We start from the raw sequence: 24,831 nt of genomic DNA on the forward strand, positions 1-24,831 counted from the left end.
AAGTGGTACAATTTTCAACCACTGAGGAATCTGCTATTCCTCATCTGCTGTGATGATGAATGGATGTGAGACTTTATGTCTATTTATAAGACAAGCGTGTGTAATAGTGTTAGCAGTATAAAACCTTAATGTTTTTTTTGGCATACTCGCCTTGCGTCTATAATTCACTTTCTACAACTCCAGCTCTGAACACAGTGATAAACCAGTAGGCTAGGGAGGGGCAAAGACTGGTGGGGACGTTGCTTGGCGACAAGAGCGCCCATGCTTGTCAACAGCTATCTGTTACACTAGCTGGTTAGCATATATTTCTCGATTAGAAAAACATGTATCTTGTCTGATTATCTGAGCGCTGTTACTGTGCTTTCGTGACGACTAACTCCATTGGCCATGGTAAGTGTTTGCTTTACTGAATGCAGCTTCGCTAACATTAACGTACTGTTAGCTAGCTAGCTATTGAACCGTTGCTTAGTAGTCCATGCAATTTAGCATTAACGTTAGGTTAGCTACCACACGAAGAAGTCTGTAAACATTTCCGTGCTGGATGATTATTATATTTTTTTGTTGTTGCAGAAATCTAACGTTACCTAGCACGCCAGCCTGGTCTCATAGACTAGACCGTAAAATACGTAACAGTACACTTAAATCCGGGATACTGAAATTAATATATTATGTTTGGTATGGATGGTATGGTTACAAGACAGATGGTTACTTAGGTTGTATGGTTACATAGTGTATGTTTAGCAAATTCATAACATATCATACGAAATGGGTGATGGACATCCTCAAATTAATACATTTTATACGAAACATATCATTCTAAATGGAGTGTCTCGGATTTACATAGAGAATAATACGAAATGCTTTGAGACCAGGTTGCAGCCCAGCCACAGGTTTGAGACAAGTAACTAGTTGAATGGGCCCTTAGTAATTATGGCTGTTGTGGACAGCACCAGCTGTGGAGTTCTATATCATTTTCATATTCATTCTCTCAGATTCTGTCCAGAGTAAAGCCAGCAGCTGTTGGTGGGGAGATCCCAGTAAATAAGAAGATAAAAGAAAAAAAGTCACTGCTTGTGGAGGACTTCCTAATTCAAAGAGACTATCTGGGGGCCATTACATTGTTGGAGGTATAAATGCCATTCTGGCTGCATGCCTCCTGAAGTGTGACATATAGGTTTATAGAGCTGTTATATCTTTGAACAATGCAGTGCTTACATTACTGTCTGCAAAATATGATGCTCATCCTATCAATATGGTTAAATTTGCTCAGTTTCAGCGCAATGTTGGCGAGCGAGGGGAGGATGCAGACCTGTGGTTGGCCTACTGTGCTTTCCACCTTGGTGACTACAAGAGAGCCATGGAGGTTTCAAAACCTTTATTGAATTTAGTAACTTTGGTTTGGATGTGTGAAAGTATTTTCCTGTTTTTGATTTGTGAGACATGAACTAATACCTATGTGTCTATTCCTTCCTCAGGAATACAAGGCCCTGACAGACAAACCAGACTGCCGCCCGGATGTGTGGGTCTACCTGGCCTGTACTCTCTTCTTCCTGGGGCTTTACAAAGAAGCAGAGGAGGCTTCACGCAAGGGTACCTCATCCACCTTGTTCCCCATTCTCACATTTTGTTGCTTTATTAAAGACCTTTTCTCCCTTACCTTAATTAAAGACCTTTTCTCCCTTACCTTACGTGCTTCCTCTACCTCTTTCAGCCCCTAAATGCCAGCTGCAGAATCGACTACTGTTCCACTTGGCTCACAAGGTCAGCTTTCGCCCTTATCGCTAACTCATTCATTCAGTGCTATGGTACCAAACAACTTATATAACAGAATTAGTTCTGTTATACCCTTATTTCTGGTCTATTTCTTTTTTTTTCCAGTTCAATGATGAGAAGCAGCTGATGGGTTTCCACCAGGAGTTGGAGGATGTGACAGAGGACCAGCTCAGCCTGGCCTCCATCCACTACATGCGCTCCCACTACCAGGAGGCCATCGACATCTACAAACGCATCCTGCTGCAGAACAGGTGACAGGCAACAGAATGCACCACAGAGTGACAGAGACACCGGGCAACACTCCAAATGTAATCCTGACACATATATGGGAGTAGCGGCACAGACTATGAGATGAGGAGAGGGGGAGTTAGAGAGTGAGTGGAGGGAGGGAGAGTGATAGTTTCCCTGTGTTGAGACAGAGAGAAGATAACGGAGACTGGAGAGGAGGATAGTGACTGCTTATGCAGGTGAGAGGGTGGGAAAGAGCGATTCATTGTACCTACTGTGAGTCGGGGGAGCTCATGCTGTTCATACTGTGTCTGCTGCAGAGACTTCCTGGCCCTGAATGTGTATGTGGCTCTGTGCTACTACAAGCTGGACTACTACGATGTTTCCCAGGAGGTGCTGGCTGTTTACCTGCAGAGCGTCCCAGACTCCACCATCGCTCTCAACCTCAAGGCCTGCAACCACTTCAGGCTCTACAACGGAAAAGCAGCAGAGGTAACGCAACTTGACAAGCGAGTCCTGAGCAAATCATTCTCAAAATTATACCTTGTTTGTCTGAATGTTGCTTTGTTAAAGTTTGTAAGGCTTCAGTCAGTGACTCAGCAATGTACAACATTGTAGTATTAAACAACTAAAATCACACTTTCCTTCTCTCAGACTGAGCTGAAAAACCTGATAGATATCTCCTCCAGCTCCTTTGAGTTTGCGAAGGAGTTAATCCGACACAACCTGGTGAGAGTCATGATTTATCAGCCTAGGGAACATAGCAGTTTTGCACCTCACGTGTGTAACAGCATGCAAGCAAATTACCCTTTGATTCTTTCTCTGGTGTTCAGGTGGTGTTTCGTAGCGGGGAGGGGGCCTTGCAAGTGCTGCCTGCACTGATTGATGTCATTACTGAGGCTCGTCTCAATCTGGTCATCTACTACCTTAGACAAGGTAGGCCGCCACTTTTATCACTGACTAGCCAATCTAATGATAACTGATTGATAACTAAGTGTTTTTTCTTTTTTTACTGTTAATATATGGATAGTAATTGTATTTTTCTATCTCTCTCAGATGATGTCCAGGAGTCCTACCAGCTCATCAAAGACTTAGAACCCACCACACCACAGGTTCATTCCTCTATTTCCATTCACCATTTCCAGATTTCACTCCCTCCCTTTTTATTTTTTCATCCCGCCTATCATTCGTCTCCTGCCCCTCAGCTATTTTAGGGTCCAGTAATCTTACCCTCTCTTCCCTGCTCTCCCTTTTCCTCTTCCTCCTTCTACAAGGATAGTGTAGTTTGCGGTGTAGTTCTGCGTTTGCAGGGTAGTCATTTGTGGTAGGCGTTTGTGTATTAACCTCCCCCTTTCTCTCTCTCTCTCTTTCTTTCTCAGGTTCAGGGCAGTGTTAGTCTTAATGTACATCAGCGTACAGTAAGTGTGTGTGTGCAGCCAGCTCTCTCTCGCCATCTCCCCCTCTTTCCCTATCCTCCTCCTCTCTTTGCCAGGGTTAGTGCAGCCCTAGCCATGAACTCAATGGATTGTGGTGTATGGTAAGTGCATATGTGCTGTAACCTCTCCTTGCCTTTTTTTCAGGAGTACATCTTGAAGGGGGTTGTGAATGCTGCACTCGGACAGGAGATGGGGTCGGTGAGTACCAGAGATACATTTAGATACTACACTGAACAAAAATATAAGCACAACATGTAAAGTGTTGTTCCCTTGTTTCATGAGCTTTCTGTGCACAAATGTGTTTACATCTTAGTGAGCATTTCTCCTTTGCCAAGATAATCCATCTACCTGACAGGTGTAGCATATGAAGAAGCTGATTCATTTAAACAGCGTGCTCAATGACACAGGTGCACTTTGGGCTGAGGATAATGAAAGGCCAATCTAAAATGTACAGTTTTGTCACACAACGCCACAGATTTCTCAAGTTTTGAGGGAGCGTGTAATTGGCATGCTGACTGCAGAAATGTCCACGAGTTGTTGCCAGAGAATTGAATGTTTATTTCTCTATCATAAACCGGTGCCAACGTCGTTTTAGAGAATTTGGCAGTACGTCCAACTGGCCTCACAACTGCAGACCACGTGGGCGAATGGTTTGCTGATGTCAACGTTGTGAACAGAGTGCCCCATGGTGGTGGTGGGGTTATGGTAAGGACAGGCATAAGCTGATGAACACAATTGCATTTTATTGATGGTAATTTGAATGCACAGAGATACCGTGACAAGATCCTGAGGCTCATTGTTGTGCCATTCATCGGCCGCCATCACTTCATGTTTCAGCATGATAATTCCCGGCCCCATGTCACAAGTATCTGTGCACAATCCCTAGAAGCTGAAAATGTCCCAGTTCTTCCATGGCCTGCATAGTCACCAGACATGTCACCCATTGAGCATGTTTGGGATGCTCTGAATTGATGTGTAGGACAGCGTGTTCCAGTTCCCACCAATATCCAGCAACTTCGCATAGCCATTGAAGATGAGTGAGAACATTCCACAGGCCACAATCAACAGCCAGATCAACTCTATGCGAACGAGATGTGTCGCGCTGCATGAGGCAAATAGTGGTCACACCAGATAATGACTGGTTTTCTGATCCATGCCCCAACCTTTTTTGAAGGTACCTGTGACAGATGCATATCTGTATTTATTTCAATTGACTGATTTCCTTATATGAACTGTAACTCAGTAAAATCTTGAAATCCTGAAATTGTTGCGTTTTATATTTTTGTTCAGTGTATATATAACTATAGATTCATGTACAGTATATCTATAGTTCTGCCTTGATACCCGCCTGATTTTGTTTGTGTGATATTATCATGTTATTTTTCCATTACAGAGAGATCATCTGAAGATTGCTCAGCAGTTTTTCCAGCTGGTTGGTGGCTCAGCTAGCGAATGTGGTGAGTGCTCCTCCAGATATTTAAAATACTGACTAGAGTGACATTTTTTGTACTGCACTAATTCAATGGTAAATACGTTTTTACACTGGTGCTTTCTTTAACAATTCCTTTCCCTGTGTCTTAGACACCATCCCTGGCAGACAGTGCATGGCTTCTTGTTTCTTTCTGCTCAGGCAGTTTGAGGATGTGCTCATCTACCTCAACTCTGTCAAGGTAAGCACAGCGTAATACCCTGACACACATTTGTGTCCACATTGATAATTATAGAACATCAATATTCTTTCTTCAATGGATTCTAAATACTCTGAACTCTCATTGCTCACAGAGTTACTTCTACAACGATGACGCCTTCAACTTCAACTATGCACAGGCCAAAGCTGCTGTTGGCAACTACAGGGAGGCAGAGGAGGTAAAACCTTGACATGTACTTTTGGGATTATATGATGTCGTTTTGTTAGCTTTTTCACTGATACGAATGTATGTGTTTTATTGTCTGTTAAAAGTGTGTGCTTTCTCTTTGTCTCCCAGATCTTCCTGTTGATTCAAAATGACAAGAACAAGAGTGACTATGTGTACCTGAGCTGGCTGGCACGCTGCTGTATGTTCTCCTTCTCATTAAACGATGTAAACATTTGCTGGTATAACACTGTGTGGTTGTTCTATTGTTGTCAATGAACCCTGTTGTCCTATTTTAGACATTATGAACCAGAAGGCCCGTCTGGCCTGGGAGCTCTACATGAAGATGGAGACCTCAGCAGAGTCCTTCAGCCTCCTGCAGCTCATTGCCAACGATTGCTACAAGGTTACTCTCCTTTATTGATTCCAAAATCACTCAACTTCCTAAATGTTTAATTTCCCCATCAGGACAGAAGTTATTTCATTCTGAGAGCACTTGCGCCAGTGGTGGAAAAAGTACCCAATTGTCATACTTGAGTAAAAGTAAAGATGCCTTAATAGAAAATGACTCAAGTGAAAGTCACCCAGTAAAATACTACTTCAGTAAAAGTCTAGAAGTATTTGGTTTTAAATATTCTTAAGTATTAAAAGTAAATGTAATTTCTAAAAAAGAAAGTACAAGTATAAAGAATTTCAAATTCCTTATATTAAGCAAAGCATACGGACACCTTTTCTAGATTTTTTTTATTTACAGATAGCCAGGGGCACACTCCAACATTCAGACATCATTTACATGAAGCATGTATTTATTGAGTCCACCAGATCAGAGGCAGTAAGCATGACCAGGGATGTTCTCTTGAGAAGTATATGAATTCAAAATGTAACGAGTACTTTTGGGTGTCAGAGAAAATGTATGGAGTAAAAAGTACATAATTTTCTTTAGCAATGTAGTAAAGTAAAAGTAGTCAAAAATATAAATACTAAAGTACAGATACCCCCAAAAACTACTTAAATAGTATTTTTACTTAAGTACTTTACACCACTGATTTGCACCATGTGTAACTCTTCTCTCATCTACAGATGGGCCAGTTCTACTACTCAGCAAAGGCATTTGATGTCTTGGAGAGATTGGACCCCAACCCTGAGTACTGGGAGGGCAAAAGGGGAGCCTGTGTGGGCATCTTTCAGCTAATTTTGGCAAGCAGAGAACCCAGGTAGGTACCATGTCTACCTTAGCAATCTATCGGATTGATATAGGATCATGAATGTCACCACTTTGTATAGCGTTGAAATAATCTGTCCTCAGCTCAGTGACCTAACACATTTTTTTTACATGATGGGCTGTGTTTTGCATTGCTGAAGTCTAACAATGTGAGTGTTTATGTTACACACAATTGAGCACATTATGGTATTTTACAGGGAGGCTTTGAGGGAAGTGCTGCCCTTGCTGAGGAACACTGGGAATCCTCAGGTGGAATACATCATCAGGATTCTGAAGAAATGGGCCAAGGACAACAGGGTTTCTCTGTGATGTTATCATTCCTTACTTAAGAATGCATAGCCTATATGAAGAAAAGGGCCCTTTGGGCAAACTGACAGTCAAATGCAAAAATTCACCATAAGTGCCAGTTTGTTCATTATTCATTCATCTCTTTCCTGTTTGTTATTTTGCTAGTACATTGTATTGGTGTCGTTTTTCTGCACATTTATTCTGTACATATTTGCCTATGTGAATAAATATTTTAATCTTATACCACATCTGTGCTTTTACTATCTCTGGCCTTGACATAACGTTTTAGAGCACATAAAGACCAGTCCTTATCATGCATACAGAAATATATAACACTAGAATTTGTTGGTTTCAATGCATATTTTCTAATGAAGGGTAGTCCTGTGTTTCGGTGCGTTCAGTCCAGATAAGTGTTCAAGGAACCTCGTCAAAACATCCCGCGTGCCAGAGTCAGGGAACAATCGATTCTCCATATTCGCGCTAGTATGCAAAGTGGGCGGTTCTTGAGGGGCGTTCTCGCTCTATGATTGGTCAAAGACTGCTCCCTGACTTTTCTGTTTCCGCTTTCTTTTCGTACGCACGCCCAGTTACTACTCTCACTGAATAATGATAATAATGGTCAAGATGGCTACTTCAGATGCCTCCTTGCGGTAGCTACCGAACAATTTCATGGAAACAACTAAAACTACTCTTCCTCGTGATTTAAAGGCCCCGGAGCTAACCTGGGAGTCGCAGAAGATACCACTGTGTGGGTTAAGGCATTTTATTACCTGATATAGCTAGATGGTAAACTAACGTTAGTTGTCGAACATTCCCAATTTTAGATAGCAAGCTACAGTAACGTTAGTTCAGTGAAGTCTCGTCCTCCCTTGTGTGTTCGTACCGAGGGGCTCTGTGACGGTCAGCATCAAATGGCCGAACCGAGAAAAGTACCGTTTGTCACAATCTCTTCTTTTAACAACAATGCACCGCCTTCGGAATCCAAGAAACGCCGCCGGGAAGATGAGGCCGAAATCAGTTTGGAGGAAGATGGAGGGGGTGGAAGTGCAGCAACCAGGCCAGGAGGTGGTACTGGTGCTAGTCCATTCGGTATCGTGAAAGCCGGTGACGGGGATTCAGCGGAAACAAAACGTGTAACAGTGCGCTTGAACCTCTCCTTGCCCGAACCCAGCGAACGGGGATCTGCTGAATTCAACTACAGTGAACTTGTTCAATCTACTCAGGTAAAGACGTGAAATCAGTCAAGGCTACAAGTGATAACACAGCAGGCTGGGCCGGTGAACGCGTAGGCAGCTTGAAGTGTAAGCTCTCGAGGCTATGGTGCTGTTGTCAACAAGAGCGATGTTGGCCAACTGTAGCTACAGTATTCTTAGATATGATGTAAGCATGCCAACTTCATGTAGGCTATAACGTTCTAATTTTCATATGAATGTTTATATTACCGTTATCTACATCATATAATATGGTAATGACATCTATTTCACATCTTGCTGGAGGTACAACTTTTAAGATGACATTTTAAGCTACTAAGAATCCACAGTTGAACCCATTTTACCTACTCTCATTTCCTGACATGCCTGATTGTCTCTTGAAGGTGAAGAAGCCTCCTGCTCCAGGACCTCCTAAAGGCCTGACGCCAGCCCTGGACCCCAACGACCCCTTTGCAGACGACGAGAAGGAGAGAAGAGAAGTAGAGGCGATTGCCAAGAAATTTGAGAGCAAATATGTAGGTCTCTTTACTTTGTGGGGGAAACAAATAGGTCTACACATAGATCAAATAGATTGAATTACTTTCATTTGCCTTGTATATTTTCACCTAGTCACCTGTAGTTTTTGTTTCCTCTAGTCACAGGCCAATGCAGGGAAAAAGAAGCGAAAGGACAGAGTGCAGGATCTCATCGACATTGGTTTTGGCTACGATGAGACTGACCCATTCATTGATAACTCTGAGGCTGTAAGTACCCTCTGTCTGCTCATATACTGCAGAATCCTTCCTTTGTGAACAGACTCATCTAAACAAGCATCAACATATGCTTTAACATATTTGCACTTTACCCCTAGCTCCTGTATCATAGATCCTTTTTCATTAACACATTGCATTCCTCTCCCCCATACTTGCTTATTAGTTTCTCTGCTGTTTGTAACCTGTTATACCATGGCATTGTTGAATAGTCTTTCCTGATTGGCTTGACGGGCATTCTACAGCGGGCATTATTTCCCTATAATGCACGGTATATCAGCACGGTAGAATTCAATAGCTACAGTTCATTCTTACATGTTCTATGTTTGAGCTGTATTTGAAAGCAAAAGTTGAGTTGAGAACATTATTGACATTGTTGAATTTCATTTTCATAATAGCAAGCTGTTTGTTTGGTTACCAAGGCAATTACTGTAGCTACTATATCTAGTAAACTTGCTAGCTACTTCAGTGGATGTTGAATGAATTTCTATCTGTAAATTTGTTAAATTAGAGCCATGGTATAAAAGGGAAAATCAACTCGGAAAATAATGCAACTCCATGGAAGGTTAGTTCCACTCCACTAGCGTGTAGTCGAACACACCTTCCATGTTGTTTATTATTTTCCAGAGAATACATAGCCCCTTGTTGATTATCCCTTAGCTACTTTCTTTCCCTCAGTATGATGAACTGGTGCCAGCCTCCCTCAACACTAAGCTGGGAGGGTTCTACATCAACACTGGCACCCTGCAGTTCAGAGCAGCCTCTGAGTCGGAGGGAGAGGACTTCAAGGTGGGTTACACACACACACACCTTTTCAATATATGAACAAATGTTATTCAGTGTTAAACTCTATTTCTGTATCATGTGACAAGCTCAGTGTTTGTTCCTCCTGTCTGTAGAAGTTGAAAGATGGTGAGGAGCGTGTGATAAAGAAGCGAATGAAAAAGCAAGATGGCAGTAACATGGATGAGAAAAAGCCCAGGAAGATCAGGATGCCAAAGCAAGGGTGAGCAATGTTCTACATCTGTTGTGCCACTTCTGAAGTTAACTGATGTATAAGCTCATATCCGATGTATGAACTTATTGCCCGACTTTGACTTGAGCCGTGTGCTTCATAGTTATGCTATATGTCTATGGGTTGTAACAAGCTCCATGTAGCAACTCAACGGTCCTATGTTATCTTCCAGAGCGTCTGGCCTGAATGTCCACCGGCCAGAGAAGAAGAAAAGGAAGAAGTTGATGAAGGACTCTCTGAATCTGGCCGCCATGCTCCGCCGCTTCACGCGGGAGAAGGAGGAGAACCGCAAGAAGAACCCCGGCCTGCCCCGTGGCCAGCACAACGCCAACAGTGCCCTGCTCAACGCCCACCCTAAACCCAACGACATCAGCATGGCTGACCTGGCCAACGACCCTGCCATGATGTCACTGCTGGGCTCAGCCAATAACAACGACATGCTGCAGGACATGATGGGTGACCTGGACTTTGGGCTGCTGGACTCTCCTCAGCCCTCCAGCCCTGCGCAGGGGGAGAACGGTGCTCCGGGTAGGGTCCAGGGTATGGTCCAGGGGGTACAAGGAGGTCTCCTGCCCCCTCCTCCTCTGCCTAATGGACTGCCTGCCCCTCTCAGTAAGCGCATTGAGGACCTCCGAGTGGTAAGTGACTGACATCTTCAATCAAATCCAGCTGCAGATATATTTAATATTTAGATATTTTAGGTCTTAAGTCAGTTTCTTTATTTGATTTGTAGGGTCTAAAGGCCTTCACTGCTCGTTGAAAACGTTCAAGCACATTACATGTAGTGCATTGATTTTTTCCCCCCCTTAAAAACGAAAAGTGATGATTGTCACCATTTTGATATTTCCTTCCATAAAGAGACCTGAGTAACACATGCATTCTCTCAGGGGCACAAGTAGGAGTGAGAAGTAGAGGTTGCTGTGGCAACAAGAGAGCAGTGATGTTATTTGAGGGAGATGATGAGGGGAAAACAAGTGCCAAATCTCTCTGACAGAACAGTGAAGGGCAAGAGGGGAATATCTGGAAGAGGAGAGAAAGGTAGTGGAAGCAGGGAGGAGAGGAGGCCAAGAGCGAGAGGTACTGTAACGGAGTCAAAAAGAAAAGCTTAGACGACAAGGTGAGGCTTAGAGGAGTGAAAGGGCAGGTGATTGATTGATTTGCATTACATTTCAGTGTCCATTTGAGCATAATATGTTTTGTTTTGGAGAATCTCTGAAATTGAATTATTCTCCCAACGAACAGGCTTCTCATCAGTTTGATCAAGAGGGCAGGAAAAAGTTCTTCACGCTGGACATGAACAACATCCTACTGGAGTGAGTCTCTGCTCTGAGCTCTTTACAACAGTACAAACCCTCTTTCCTCCCCTGACCATCTCTCTGCGTGTGTTAGTCAGTGTTTATCTTAATGTCTAACCCTCTTCCTCTGTGTGTTGGTCAGTATTGAGTTGCAGGTCCAGGAGCAGCCGGCAGCAGTGCGCTCTTCAGTCTACTCCCATCTAGAGGCCTTTGTGCCCTGCAACAAGGAGGCTCTGCTCAAACGCCTAAAGAAACTCAGCCTCAATATCCAGGTGTGTGTGTGTGTGTGTTTGACATTTTATGTGTATGTTTGTGTGTGCACATAATATGCCTGTTCTTGTCTTCTATCTAATTGTAGCTTGTTTGTTAACGGAGTGTGTGGCGTGAGTGTCATCTGGTGTGCGTGATTGTAACCTTTTCCATCTTCTGTCATCCAGGATGACCGTCTGCGGGCCCCGCTACTGAAGCTGAAGCTGGCTGTGTGCAGCGTGATGCCAGAGCAGATCGCCAGATACAACATGGACTGCATCGCCAAAGTGGCCAAGTAAGGCCTTCTCCTTTCTTCTCCTGCATTCTGTTCACCTCTTATTTCCTCTCATACATCTCCTTTTGTCCCTTGCTGTCTATTTTTCCACTCCTCGTCCAATATTCTCTCTGGGTTGTGTATTTACAGGCAGCAGTCAGAAGAAGGGGAAAAGAACGGGTCAGAAGAGGAGGATGAGGAGAAGCCTGGGAAGAGAGTGATGGGACCTCGCAAAAAGTTTGTCTGGGATGAGAAGCTCAGGTGAGCTCTCATTTGTTAATTTAACGTCATACAATTATGTTATACAGGTGTTTTGGTTTAGTGTAGTGATGGGACATTCGGCTCTTTTTACTGACTCCGATCTTTTCGACTCGTTCAGTCAAATGAATCAATCTTTCGACTCATTTTGTTCATTTGAGTCAGTAATGCCCAGAGCAGGCAGGACCCCGGGGAACGATAACTTAAAAACTAGAAATAGTCATAATTCTACAAGCCTCTCGTTCATAGATCGTTCACCATAAGGGGCTTGTTGGAGATGTCGTTTGTGACAGACCTGTAAAATGGTGCTTTAAACAATGTATATTTGTTGATTGCTAGGCATACAAATACAATTATTTCTTGGTACATTTGAAACAAAGTCTAGTTGTGGCCGCAACCGGACTCGATTGTGAACGACTCTTGGCGGAATGCGTTGCTTGAGTGGTGTGAGGGTGATAAGCACAATATCGTTTGCAGTTCATGATGATTCGAGTTTGTTGAGCAGAAGCTGTGTATCTTTTGGTTCTACAAAGCTGTGTCCATCATAGCATTTATTCTTGCACCATGCAATCATTTATTAGTTCTAAACATGTATTTTTTTCTTTTCTATGCTGCCTGCAGCATGATCTATTTTACCTGCGCTCATATGACGAACAGTTGTTGGTCGGAGCACATCTCCGGAGTGACAGAAGGAGTGCGTATTAATCCTGCTGTAGAACTAAATGCAGCCAGCAAGTCAAACGAATGACTAAAATTAACGAGTCGCCCAGAAAAGCAAATCATGACTCTCGAGTCAGTAAAAAGAGTTGTCCAAAAAGAATGAGTCATTCGCCAAAAGTGGAGCTGAAATTGTAATGCATAGTTGGTGGAACGTGTGTTGGTCTGTAGGGTGTTGCTGTGTAACCTGGTGAGGGTGAAGCTGGGCTGCTATGAGCTGGAGGGACAGAGCTCCCAGTCTCCAGAGGACTATCTCAAGGCCTTCATGGAGACTGAGGTGAAACCACTGTGGCCCAAGGGCTGGATGCAGGGCAGGTCAGTGTGTGTGTTTTCATAAAAGTATACAATTTGACCATTTAACCTAGTTTGCATTTCACCACATCACATGGGGCGGCGGGTAGCCTAGTGGTTAGAGCTTTGGGCCAGTAACCAAAAGGTTGCTGGATCAAATCCATGAGCTGACAAGGTAAAAATCTGTCCTTCTGCCCCTGAACAAGGCAGAACAGTTGCCTGGTAGGCCGTCATTGTAAATAAGAATTTGACTGACTTGCCTGGTTAAATAAAGGTTAAAAAAAAATCTCTCCACGTTCCTCTCCTCCTCAGGATGCTATTCAAAGAGAGCCTCATGGTTCATTGTCACCTCACTGGCAATCCGTGAGTCATTACTTTGATATACTTTACTTAAATATAGTGATTTTTAAAATAAGTAAAGGTTAACACTGGTGTTCTTAATTATGCACTCTTTTTCCTTTTGATTTCACTGTTATCCAGAGCCAAGAAAAAGATGGTTCCTACTCCCAAGTCTAAACCCAAGGTTAGTGTTTTGCAGTCTGATGCATTACGTGCATGCTTGTCATTTCAATACCATTGTTTGAATAGATTTAGATCACACTAATTGTTTGCTCTTTCTATCTCCTATGTTGTTTGGTGATCCAGGAGGGTAGTTGGGTCCAGAGATCCACCCCCTCGGTTGGTGCGACCCCCTCCCCTGCAGCCCCAGTGGCCTGCCGGCCCTCCCAGTCCCCCGCTGAGACCATCTGTCTGCTGGACTCCCTGGATGAAGAGCTGACCGCCCCCGCCCTGGACTCCATCTCCCAGGCCCTGGCCCTCCTCAGCAACGCAGCCAAGGGCCTGATCCAAGGGGACAGTCCCCCCTCCCCTGATAGGCCCAAGACTGCCCCATCCTCCCTCCACGCCTCACCTCTCCTCCAGAAGCACAAGAAGAGCACCATCAACACACCCAGCTCCAACACACCTCTCTACGTCTCTACCTCCTCCTCCCCCTCCTCTCTCTCTCGGCCTCCCACGGTCTCCCCTTCTCTGTCCTCAGCGAGGAGCGAGGGGTTGGGGTCGATGAAGGGTGGAGGTGCCCTGGCTCAGGCTCACAGACAATCAGTGCAGAGCACTCAGAGGCTTGCTGGGACGGCCCTGAGTAAAGCCAACGCTCCCGGCTCTCACTCCCAGCCTAAGCCGCGGCCACCCCCCAATCAGAAGGGCTTTGGCAGCAATAATACTAAAGCCAACAGCGGTGACACCCCCCTCTCATCCCCCTCTCCCTCCTTCTCCCACTCTCTCTCAGGAGCCCAAGCTCAGCAGCAGTCCAACTTCATCACCCCCATGCAGGCCACTCTCACTAAGTCCTCCCACAGCAGCACCTCACCCATCATCAAACTCACCCCTCGCCTCCCCAACCCCTTAACGCCCACCACCTTCTCCTCACCCTCCCCCAATCCCAGGCCTCAGGCAGCTTCCAGTATGCACCAGTACTCCTCCAAAAGCCCAGCAGGGTTCCGCCCACCTTTCTCAGGTGCTCCGGGAGGGCCAGCCAAACTTGTCCAAGGCAGCTACACCCCTCCAGGAGGGCAGAAGACCCCCTCTCAGATCATCAGCAGCAGCGCCAACACCAGCCTTACCAACACCTCATCCATCAGCAAGCATTCGGGATCCAGTCCCTCCCCTACCACAGCCTCGGCCAATCAGCGACAAAGGCTGGCAGGTGGAACCATTCAGGGGGCTAAGCCTATTAAATCTGTCTCCACACAGTCTGTCTCTTCTCAGTTGCCACAGGTAAGTGAGAAGTAAGAGATGGTAGCTGGGTGGGACAAGGTCATGGTGCAGCAAATGTTCAAAATTTGTTTGTCTACTGTGGTTTGTGTTGTCTGTGTATTTATGTATTTTATCTCTTATGTTTTGTATATGTTGTCTGTTGGTCTGGGTCTATATTTCTAATTAAAAATTGGGTGCTTCGAGCCCTGAATGCTGAAAGCTGTGGTATATCAGACCATATACCACGAGAATGACAAAACATTTATTTTTACTGCTCTAATTACATTGGTAACCAGTTTATAATAGCTATAAGTCACCTCCAGGGGGTTATGCTATATTGCCAATATACCACGGCTAAGGGCTGTATCCAGGTACTCCGCATTATGTCGTGCATAAGAACAGCCCGTAGCCGTGGTATATTGGCCATATACCACACCCCTCCCCCGGGCCTTATTGCTTAAGAATATGCCTTTGTTCTCCAGGTGTCCTCAGCCAGCAGCAGTCTTCTTGGCTCTGCTCCGTCTCTCCCACTGGGCTTTGGGATGTTGGGGGGGCTGGTTCCCGTCTCCCTGCCCTTCCCGTTTCCTTCACTCTTAAACCTGCCCCCATTAGGTGGCACAGCTGGCTCCAGCACCGGGGCCAGCGGCTCCTCAGCCAGCAACAGCTCAGCATTCTCCCTGACCCAGAGTGAGTGACACAGCCAGTCCACAGAAACATGAAAAAAATGAAAAATGTACAGTGCTTTCGGAAAGTATTCAGACCCCCTCACTTTTTCCACATTTTGTTACATTACAGCCTTAATCTACGCACAATACCCCATAATGAAAACAGGTTTTTAGAAATGTTTGCAAATGTATTAAAAATAAAAAATAAAACTTATTTACATAAGTATTCAGACCCTTTGCTATGAGACTCAATTGATCTCAGGTGCATCCTGTTTCCCTTTAATTATCCTTGAGATGTTTATACAACTTGATTGGAGCCCACCTGTGGTAAATTAAATTGGATGGACATGATTTGGAAAGGCACACACCTGTCTATATAAGGTCCCACAGTTGACAGTGCATGTCAGAGCCAAAACCAAGCCATGAGGTCGAAGGAATTGTCTGTAGATTGTTTTGAGGCACAGATCTGGGGAAGGGTACCAAAAAATGTCTGCAGCATTGAAGGTCCCCAAGAACACAATGACCTACATTCTTTAATGTAAGAAGTTTGGAACCACCAAGACCCTTCCTAGAGCTGGCCGCCCGGCCCAACTGAGCAATCGGGGGAGAAGGGCCTTGGTCGGGGAGGTGACCAAGAACCCGATGGTCACCGACAGAGCTCCAGAGTTGCTTTGTGGATATGGGAGAACCTTCCAGAAGGACAACCATCTCTGCAGCACTCCACCAATCAGGTCTTTATGGTAGAGTGCCCAGACGGAAGCCACTCCTCAGTAAAAGGCACGACAGCCCACTTGGAGTATGCCAAAAGGCACCTAAAGCACTCTTTGGCCTGAATGTCAAGCGTTACATCTGGAGAAAACCAGGCACCACTCATCACCTGGCCAATACCATCCCTATGGGGAATCATGGTCGTGGCAGCATCATACTGTGGGAATTTTTCAGCGGCAGGGACTGGGAGACTAGTCAGGATTGAGGGAAAGATGAACAGAGCAAAGTACAGAGAGATACATAATGAAAACCTACTCCGGAGCGCTCAGGACCTCCGACTGTAGCGTCATACCCAAGAAGACTAAGCTGTAATCGCTGGCAAAGGTGCTTCAACAAAAATACTGAGTAACGGGTCTGAATACTTATTTAAATGTGACATTTCAGTTTTTTTTGCAAACATTTCTAAAAACCTGTATTTGCTTAATCATTATAAGGGGGGGTGATTTAATAAATTTTAGAATAAGGCTGTAACGTAGCAGAAGTTGAATGTAGAACAGCTGATCGAGATGGGGTTGCTTTAGTCTAGTCTGTGCGGATGTTGATGTCTGGGTATGTGTATAGTTTGTGTATTTTATGTTGTTGGACCATTGTGTTAAATCCCCATGCTATGTCTGGAAGCCTGCAATGTTTTTCTCCATTGTCTGACATTCTCCCATATTGTTTTTGTGGTTCATCCCTCATTTCTCCCCTTCTCCCTCTGTGCCTCTTCTTTAAAATGTTATTATTCCATTAATCTCCTGTGCTTTTACATCCATCTACTATTTGACCTGGCTCATCTCTTTTCCTTTCAACCCGTTTCTTCTGTCTTGCTTCCTATTCTTGTTTCGTCTCCACTGCCTTTCCGAGCTCACCATGCCCTTGACCTACACTCTCCTGTGTGTCTCCTCCTCCCTCCCATGTCCTCCTGTCTCTCCTCAGATCTGTTAAAGAGTCTCCAGTCAGGGTCTCAGGTTGCTCTGCCTCCTCACTTACAGCTCGCTTTCTCAGGTAAAATCTGCCCTTCCCTGTGACCCCGCTCTCTCCACTCAGCCCGCTGTCACTTCAAATGTCCCTGAGAAGAAAAACAGACATCTTCCCTGTCTGACCCTCCATAGTCTCTGTGCATGCTGCCGCTTTCGTCATGTCGGTGGTTGTCATTTGTGTTATGTTTAAATATTTGTTTTTGTTTCCTATGAATATTTCAAGAACTCTACTCTTCCCGTCCAGATGTCAATCAAACCCAAGGAGGGGATGTGAAGAGGAAGTCTCTTTGACCACGCCTGTTTGCAACACTGAGGACATCCACTATGATATGACAGCTATCAGGACAAATCAGGAACTAGGATGACTTTGAATGACTAACAGAAGCTGCCCAAACACAGGATGGGGCTGAAATGGGGAATTGGACCCTCTCGATAATCTTCCGGCTGTTACTTATTTTTTAAACAGCAATTTGATAATTGTTTTAATATTGTAAGGCTTAATGACAAGTTTGTTTTTGTCAATGTTTACAGAACAGACCTTTATCACTGTGGTCAGGGAGGGAGAATGAATGAGAGGTCTGCTTGTTGGTTTGTGTGTGAATGCACTATTTAGCGTCAGTGTGCAAATTTGTTTGTGTAACCCTCCCTCTCTGATACCTGGGTTAGTGTGTCTATTTGATGGTGCTTTTTCAATGTAATTATCTAGACCTGTAAGAAATGATACTAAATGCGAATGTTGTTGAATTTGTTTAGGGACTGGAGCTGTATTTTTTTTTTGCTGTACATAACTCCACAATTCAATAAAACAAGCCATGAACTATGCAGGATTATAACAAAATGGTATATTGGTGACTTTCTATGGTCATCAGCATGGGTAATTCTGTTCCCTCATGTCTTGTGCCTTCACTCACTTTCATGAAGTACTACACTGCATAACTTTTATAAAAATGGAAAACAAGCCAATAACATCCACATAGTGAAAAGTTAGTAAAAGTATATCAGAGTGGGTTGAACTAACCCCCCCCCCCCCCCCGTCTCAATATTGGCTCTTAAAATCCACAAATGGTCAGCGTTGCAAAGAAACACTTTACCATGCTACCTGGAGTCTGATTAATCAAAAGTTTATTTGATGGGTAACAAACCGGAGACACTACCTGACGGTTGCTTATCCAAAGCAGCCCAAAAGGTCAAATGAATCAACACAAGGCTGCACAACTTTCTGTGCCTCCACCAGACTGAGGTTGAAACAGCACAGAGGTTCTTTAGGGTTCTGGGTCCAGACAAAGCCAACACACCCAAGGCAAAACACACAGGTCAATGGGCGGTGCTTATAATTTAGCTGACATCAAATGCCATATCTCAAACAAACTCAGAAAATTACTCATGACTTAATCCAGGAGCTACAATCCTGACAGCATAACCCTTAAATAATCAAGCAGGACCAGTAATGTACTCCAATACAATCCCAAAAGCCTTTTTAACCCCACATCAAAATGCTATTGCCCCATACAGCACACAAGCTGACATTCATTTAAACCCAAAAAGAAAACTGGAAAAACAAGATTAAACATTAAAATAGGTGATCGCTTCTACAGCTGTAAAGAGTCTGGCAGTATGCAGAAGGTTTGATGGCTGTCCCAATCCCTGTTGGTTTTTCTTTCTAAAGGTCCTCCAGAGTCTATTTGACCAGGGGCCTGGTTTTGTCATCATCGCCACACTGATGGGCTTTATACTTTTTCACCTCTGCCATGTATTTTGTCCAGGCATCCCCCTTGCCCTCCATCTGGAAAACAGAATAAATAATTAGACAATGGCTTAGAGGACACAAGTGAAGACAATGTCATGACAAAACGATCAGGAAAAAATATTTCTTGAACCTCAGGATCCACTTTCTGTTTCTTCGCAACCATGCCAGTCTTGAGGGCCAATTTAGAGCCACCTCTGCGCTTCCCCACCTGGGTTAGGGGATAGAAGACTGAAACCGTTATACGAGCCCTTGCGGGTGGACTGCCAATGATGGAGACTACACAAGACGAGAGAACACAGAACAAGCCTATGTTATCACGGGAAACAGTCCTGAAGTCTTGAGTAGTTAATGAATGCTTTCCAATGTCTAGACCTGATGTGGATCTCAGGTTACTTGTTGGTGACACTGCAGTGCACCTCTTCACATGTGAATGTATCCCTCTATGGTGATGTAACTATTCACTAACGTGAGCTGTGTGTGGTGGATTTAAAAAAAAGTTTGTAATTTGTTAATTTTGCCATTGGCTACAATCTCTAGCTAACAACTGCCAAACCCCTTACAAAGCTGGTCACACTCGGAGTCTTCTTTTCCTGTGTCGACTGTCCTTCGTCAGCAGTACTTTTATCACCGCATCCTTGGTCCATTTCTTTTTTTCTTTTTTCTTCCTCCATTTTTTTCTTGAACATCTCCATAAAGCTTCCATCATTAGCAAATGTATTGGCCGCTGTTGCTTTGCTGACTCCCGGTGCAGGACTGTCTGGCGACCCCGGGCTGTTACTGCTCGAATCGCTGCTGTTTTGATGTCTTCTGTTGTATCCACGCTTCGGATCCATGTTAGCTTTTTTTCACGTAAAAGGGCTCAGTTCCTTTAGGCCTTTCTGCAACTAGTGGTGTGCTCTCTGGTCGTTTTGTGTCAATAACACAAACTAAAGCCGGCTAGCTACTTGACAAAAAAACGCTATCGGTGACGGACTCCACCCGAACCCCAAACTAAGCAACAAACTTCGAGGCAAAGGCGCTAGCATACGAAGCCATCTAATTTAAAACGTGGAAATCCATAAATTAATCGGAGCGACACTTGTCCGCCTCCCAGCGAGCTAGCACGTCCTCGCGGCGAAAAAAAACTCAGACTTGTTGTTGGAGGCTAGCTAACGTTAGCCCCGTCAGCGTTGTAGCTAACTAGCTATTCGAAAAATGTCAACTAGCTAATGACCAAACAATTGTGTCACGAGTAGCTAAACCATTGCAAAACACAAATCAACCACATTAGCTATATATAATAATATATTTATTCAAACGATTCTCAAAGTGAAGTATATTACTGATATTGGCTGCATTTGTCCAGATGTGGTTTTCTTTCACTTGTTATCGGCCATGTTGAATTTCGGCTTATCATTTACGTCAGCACGTCAATCTTCTTATTCTATGGTATTATGGCGGTCCGCAAACATTCGTTAGAGGTGCATGCCGCCTCCTACTGTGTGGGCTGTGTCTTACTGTTCTGGAGTGTGAACTCATTACAGTTTGTGAAATAAAGGGGAGGATAAAGGGAAGAAAAATTGCCCTACGAACTAACTAACCCTTCACCCATTAAAACCTCCCTACTATTCCACTACTTGGCCCTATCTTTTTATTTTATTTATTTTATTTAACCTTTATTTCATCAGGGAGTCATACTTGGGGCTTCCGAGTGGCGCTGCGGTCTAAGACACTGCATCTCAGTGCTTGAGGCGTCAATACAGACCCCGTGGTTCGTATCTAGGCTGTAACACAATCGACTGTGATTGGGTGGCGCACAATTGGCCCAGCGTTGTCAGGGTTTGGCTGGTGTAGGTAGTCACTGTAAATAAGATTGTCTTCTTAACTGACTTGCCTAGTTAAATAAAAGTTTAAGCAAAAATGGATCATTCGATAGAGATAATGTTAAAAGATTACATGGGAAATAGTCTCAGAAAAATATTGGCGTATGTCAACTTTTGGTAAAAGTACGGGGAATTGATTTATCCTTAACCAATAAAACTTTAAATACTTATGGGATGCCCTCCGTCCTGGTAATACATTTTGAAACAAAACCTATAACCTGTCAAATAGAACCATTGAAATGTTGAACATGTAGAGATTTGTTTTTAAACTTAAGGCTATAATTTGTAGTCCCGATGGAGTTTGTTGATATTCCAAAGCTTGACGTTCTAAACCAATTCGTGAGTAGGCAAAACGGAAAGTGTCTGATTTCCTGTACGCCATCTCAGGCGCCAGACCTATTATGGACAGAGAGCGCCATCTACAGGGGACTGGTGGATAGTGCCAGGCATGTTTTTGTGAAAGTTATAATCAGAAAGAAATCTAGTCTCGAGAGCTACTTTAGAAAGTAAGCTCCCTCCAAATGTATAATTTCACTTCTGATGTTGGCCGATGTAGTTTATAAATATTAATCTTAAAATAATAGACATTTAATGAGTCTGAAGCAAATTGTGAATATCCAACGGAGATTGGGCAACGGAGATTGGGTATAGTATATACAGTAAATGTTGGAGTGGATAAAAACACAAATGATTAAAGAGTGGAGGGAGGACAGTGGCCTCCCTGTTAACAGAAGTTATCATGTTTTGTTTTGTCTATAATTTAACACTTTTTGTTCACCTGGTAAAGTAATGTTAGACGGAGAGATTGTTGAGGGGAACAAGTATTTGAGTGGAAGAGAAATGTACTGGGTGATGGTGATTGAGAGGGCTTCTGAGTTAAAGTAAACAGATATGTAGAATAGTGAAAGTAACAAAGAAAGTGGGAAAGAAAGGAAATGGGGAGTTAATTGGAAAGAAAAATGGAAAATAAGAATTCAAAATTTGAATTGTTTGGACAGATTAAGATTTACAACATTTTTATTTTCTCCTTTAGGAGAGGATGGGGTGTCCCTATCTCTCCCTTTTAAAATTGTTCCATTATTGCAATAATTAATTGATATCAAATAAAGATTGATTGTTTGAAGAAATGACAAGCCTCTCTCACTTGACTAGAATTTCCACGACACTATGTACACGAAGAAGACAATCTTACTGAAGCACGCTAGTCCTTCCACTCTCTATTGGTCTCGTCCTACTCACAGGGAACATCTTAGAATCCCTTGCCCTGGATCCACCTTCCTCTAATACTCTCTTCACTGCCTCAGCATACGACACCTTCTGTGCCACTCTGACCCTGGCAACCTTGACCTGCCTTTCTCTGAAACGAACACTTGTGTCTTCAGCAACATACAAGAGGTACCCCTACAGCAGGGTTCCCCAACTGGCAGCCTGCGGGGGAATTTAGACACACAGCTTTTTCCACCAGTACTACATACAGTGGGGGAAGAAAGTATTTGATCCCCTGCTGATTTTGTACGTTTGCCCACTGACAAAGAAAGGATCCGTCTATAATTTTAATGGTAGGTTTATTTGAACAGTGACAGACAGAATAACAACAAAAATATCCAGAAAAACACGTCAAAAATTTTATAAATTGATTTGCATTTTAATGAGGGAAATAAGTGTTTGACCCCCTCTCAATCAGAAAGATTTCTGGCTCCCAGGTGTCTTTTATACAGGTAACGAGCCGAGATTAGGAGCACACTCTTAAAGGGAGTGCTCCTAACCGCAGCTTGTGACCTGTAAAAGAGACACCTGTCCACAGAAGCAATCAATCAATCAGATTCCAAACTCTCCACCATGGCCAAGACCAGAGCTCTCCAAGGATGTCAGGGACAAGATTGTAGATCTACACAAGGCTGGAATGGGCTACAAGACCATCACCAAGTAGCTTGGTGAGAAGGTGACAACATTTGGTGTGATTATTCGCAAATGGAAGAAACACAAAAGAACTGTCAATATCCCTCTGCCTGGGGCTCCATGCAAGATCTCACCTCGTGGAGTTGCAATGATCATGAGAATGGTGAGGAATCAGCCCAGAACTACATGGGAGGATCTTGCCAATGATCTCAAGGCAGCTGGGACCATAGTCACCAAGAAAACAATTGGTAACACACTACGCCGTGAAGGACTGAAATCCTGCAGCGCCCGCAAGGTCCCCCTGCTCAAGAATACATATACATGCCCGTCTGAAGTTTGCCAATGAACATCTGAATGAACTCAGAGGACAACTGGTGAAAGTGTTGTGGTCAGATGAGACCAAAATGGAGCTCTTTGGCATCAACTCAACTCGCCGTGTTTGGAGGTGGAGGAATGCTGCTTATGACCCCAAGAACACCATCTCCACCGTCAAACATGGAGGTGGAAACATTATGCTTTGGGGGTGTTTTTCTGCTAAGGGGACAGGACAACTTCACCGCATCAAAGGGACGATGGACGGGGCCAGGGTCGTGGATGGGTATTCCAGCATGACAATGACCCAAAACACACGGCCAAGGCAACAAAGGAGTGGCTCAAGAAGAAGCACATTAAGGTCCTGGAGTGGCCTAGCCAGTCTCCAGACCTTAATCCCATAGAAAATCTGTGGAGGGAGCTGAAGGTTCGAGTTGCCAAACGTCAGCCTCGAAACCTTAATGACTTGGAGAAGATCTGCAAAGAGGAGTGGGACAAAATCCCTCCTGAGATGTGTGCAAACCTGGTGGCCAACTACAAAAAAAGTCTGACCTCTGTGATTGCCAACAAGGGTTTTGCCACCAAGTACTAAGTCATGTTTTGCAGAGGGGTCAAATACTTATTTCCCTCATTAAAATGCAAATCATTTTATAACATTTTTTACATGCATTTTTCAGGATTTTTTTGTTGTTATTCTGTCTCTCACTGTTCAAATAAACCTACCATTAAAATGATAGACTGATCATTTCTTTGTAAGTGGGAAAACGTACAAAATCAGCAGGGGATCAAATACAGTGGGGGGAAAAAGTATTCTTTTGTCTCATGCCCTCCTGCACACTTCTCACGTCTCATTCCTACACACTGCTGCAACATGACCATAAACTTGGCACCTAAAACACCGTAATGGTTTTGGGACAAAAGCGCTCACGGAATAACTGACACATCCTTACTTGACTTCATCGAGTCAAGACTGCATCAAAACTCAGCAGGATAGACAGTCTTCTCCGTTTCACAACGCTCTCCACCAGGTTTGCATTGCACCAAACGGCGGGTGTCAGAACCTAACGCCACCCCAGTTAGCGCTCCTTTCAATGACGCCCTGCTCCGGAGAGCAAAGCAAGTCACAGGTCTTTTCACGAGTCCACTTCAAGTTCCTTTCACAGACAGTCCCCAACCCCTTCTCCACCCAACCTGGCACCACGTATGGATCAGCCAAAAGGAAAAGATCTCACTCGCACAGAATCATGGGGGGAGGCTCAAACTCCACAGTCTTCACACCTGTCACCGCAGGTAATTCATCCTCGTCACATTCAATTTCTGAGCAACCAGGATATTTTGTTGTACTTGATGCCAATCTTCCTCACCATACCGCTTCCCTAAAGTCCTTTCCTTCTTCCTCCTCGCTGTCAATATCCACATCTCCACAATCTTTCCGCTCCATACATTTAAGTCATTTAGCAGACGCTCTTATCCAGAGCGACTTACAGTAGTGAACGCATATATTTCATTAAAAAAAATTCTCCATACTGATCCCCCGTGGGAATCGAACCCACAACCCTGGCGTTGCAAACACCATGCTCTACCAACTGAGCCACACAGGACCATACGCTGTAGTAGCAAACTGTTCAAATGGTTACTGTATCCATGACGCTTGAACTCAAAAAGCTCTTCACCTCAGTCACGTCAATCGTCAGTTAGCCTAGTAAATGAATGCGTGTTGTCATCTACCGTACTGGAGGCCAATTTACAAAAACAATATCCTCATCACTGGCTTTTTCAAATACAGGTGTACCCATTTTATTTGTAGTGCAAAATACTAGAATACACTGGACTTCAAACTTGTCTTTCACCTTTATATAACCCTCTATGCACTGATTAAAAAGTTATACAAAGAAAAAGACAGATATAAAAATAAAAACACAAACCCCTTCACACTGTGCATGCTTGAGTTACAAAAAAAGTGGCGAGTCCTTCATTTAGGAGGGTGTTTTGCTTTTGCCTG

At 44.0% G+C, this 24,831-nt stretch overlaps 3 protein-coding genes across 10 annotated transcripts; 2 read left to right on the forward strand and 1 right to left on the reverse strand.

Moving 5' to 3' along the window:
* Nucleotides 1–7,041, forward strand: LOC115201492 (intraflagellar transport protein 56). 4 transcript variants are annotated; one of them, XM_029765165.1, is made up of 20 exons: nucleotides 1–390; nucleotides 993–1,127; nucleotides 1,271–1,363; nucleotides 1,476–1,590; nucleotides 1,712–1,761; nucleotides 1,879–2,024; nucleotides 2,193–2,240; nucleotides 2,322–2,493; nucleotides 2,656–2,730; nucleotides 2,835–2,937; nucleotides 3,058–3,113; nucleotides 3,381–3,419; nucleotides 3,582–3,635; nucleotides 4,831–4,894; nucleotides 5,019–5,107; nucleotides 5,220–5,303; nucleotides 5,423–5,492; nucleotides 5,590–5,696; nucleotides 6,371–6,504; nucleotides 6,710–7,041. In XM_029765165.1, the coding sequence occupies exons 1-20, from the start codon at nucleotides 388–390 to the stop codon at nucleotides 6,819–6,821; spliced, it is 1,749 nt and encodes a 582-aa protein (XP_029621025.1). In that variant the 5' UTR covers nucleotides 1–387; the 3' UTR covers nucleotides 6,822–7,041. The 4 variants fall into 4 exon arrangements, with proteins under 4 accessions (XP_029621025.1, XP_029621044.1, XP_029621035.1 ...); XM_029765184.1 differs by lacking the exon at nucleotides 2,193–2,240 and having other exon boundaries at nucleotides 3–390; XM_029765175.1 differs by lacking the exon at nucleotides 3,381–3,419 and having other exon boundaries at nucleotides 4–390.
* Nucleotides 7,042–7,367: 326 nt separating this feature from the next.
* On the forward strand, nucleotides 7,368–17,847 carry LOC115201468 (ubinuclein-2). Of its 5 annotated transcripts, none has more exons than XM_029765122.1 (17): nucleotides 7,368–8,023; nucleotides 8,395–8,526; nucleotides 8,647–8,754; nucleotides 9,439–9,549; nucleotides 9,660–9,766; nucleotides 9,948–10,413; nucleotides 11,018–11,088; nucleotides 11,213–11,342; nucleotides 11,508–11,614; nucleotides 11,744–11,854; nucleotides 12,740–12,883; nucleotides 13,172–13,222; nucleotides 13,340–13,382; nucleotides 13,505–14,635; nucleotides 15,097–15,301; nucleotides 16,966–17,034; nucleotides 17,233–17,847. In XM_029765122.1, exons 1-17 carry the CDS (start codon nucleotides 7,712–7,714, stop codon nucleotides 17,298–17,300), a joined length of 3,366 nt encoding a protein of 1,121 aa, XP_029620982.1. In that variant the 5' UTR covers nucleotides 7,368–7,711; the 3' UTR covers nucleotides 17,301–17,847. The 5 variants fall into 5 exon arrangements, with proteins under 5 accessions (XP_029620982.1, XP_029620989.1, XP_029620999.1 ...); XM_029765129.1 differs by having other exon boundaries at nucleotides 17,254–17,847; XM_029765157.1 differs by lacking the exon at nucleotides 7,368–8,023 and adding an exon at nucleotides 8,052–8,180.
* Nucleotides 17,848–18,110: 263 nt separating this feature from the next.
* On the reverse strand, nucleotides 18,111–20,150 carry LOC115201510 (telomerase RNA component interacting RNase). The gene is made up of 3 exons (XM_029765205.1): nucleotides 19,317–20,150; nucleotides 18,887–18,964; nucleotides 18,111–18,792 (listed from the first exon to the last, which is right to left on the reverse strand). Exons 1-3 carry the CDS (start codon nucleotides 19,587–19,589, stop codon nucleotides 18,688–18,690), a joined length of 456 nt encoding a protein of 151 aa, XP_029621065.1. The 5' UTR covers nucleotides 19,590–20,150; the 3' UTR covers nucleotides 18,111–18,687.
* Nucleotides 20,151–24,831: the final 4,681 nt, after the last annotated feature.

Source organism: Salmo trutta, chromosome 1, assembly GCF_901001165.1.
Source record: "Salmo trutta chromosome 1, fSalTru1.1, whole genome shotgun sequence".
Taxonomy (NCBI): Eukaryota; Metazoa; Chordata; class Actinopteri; order Salmoniformes; family Salmonidae; genus Salmo; species Salmo trutta.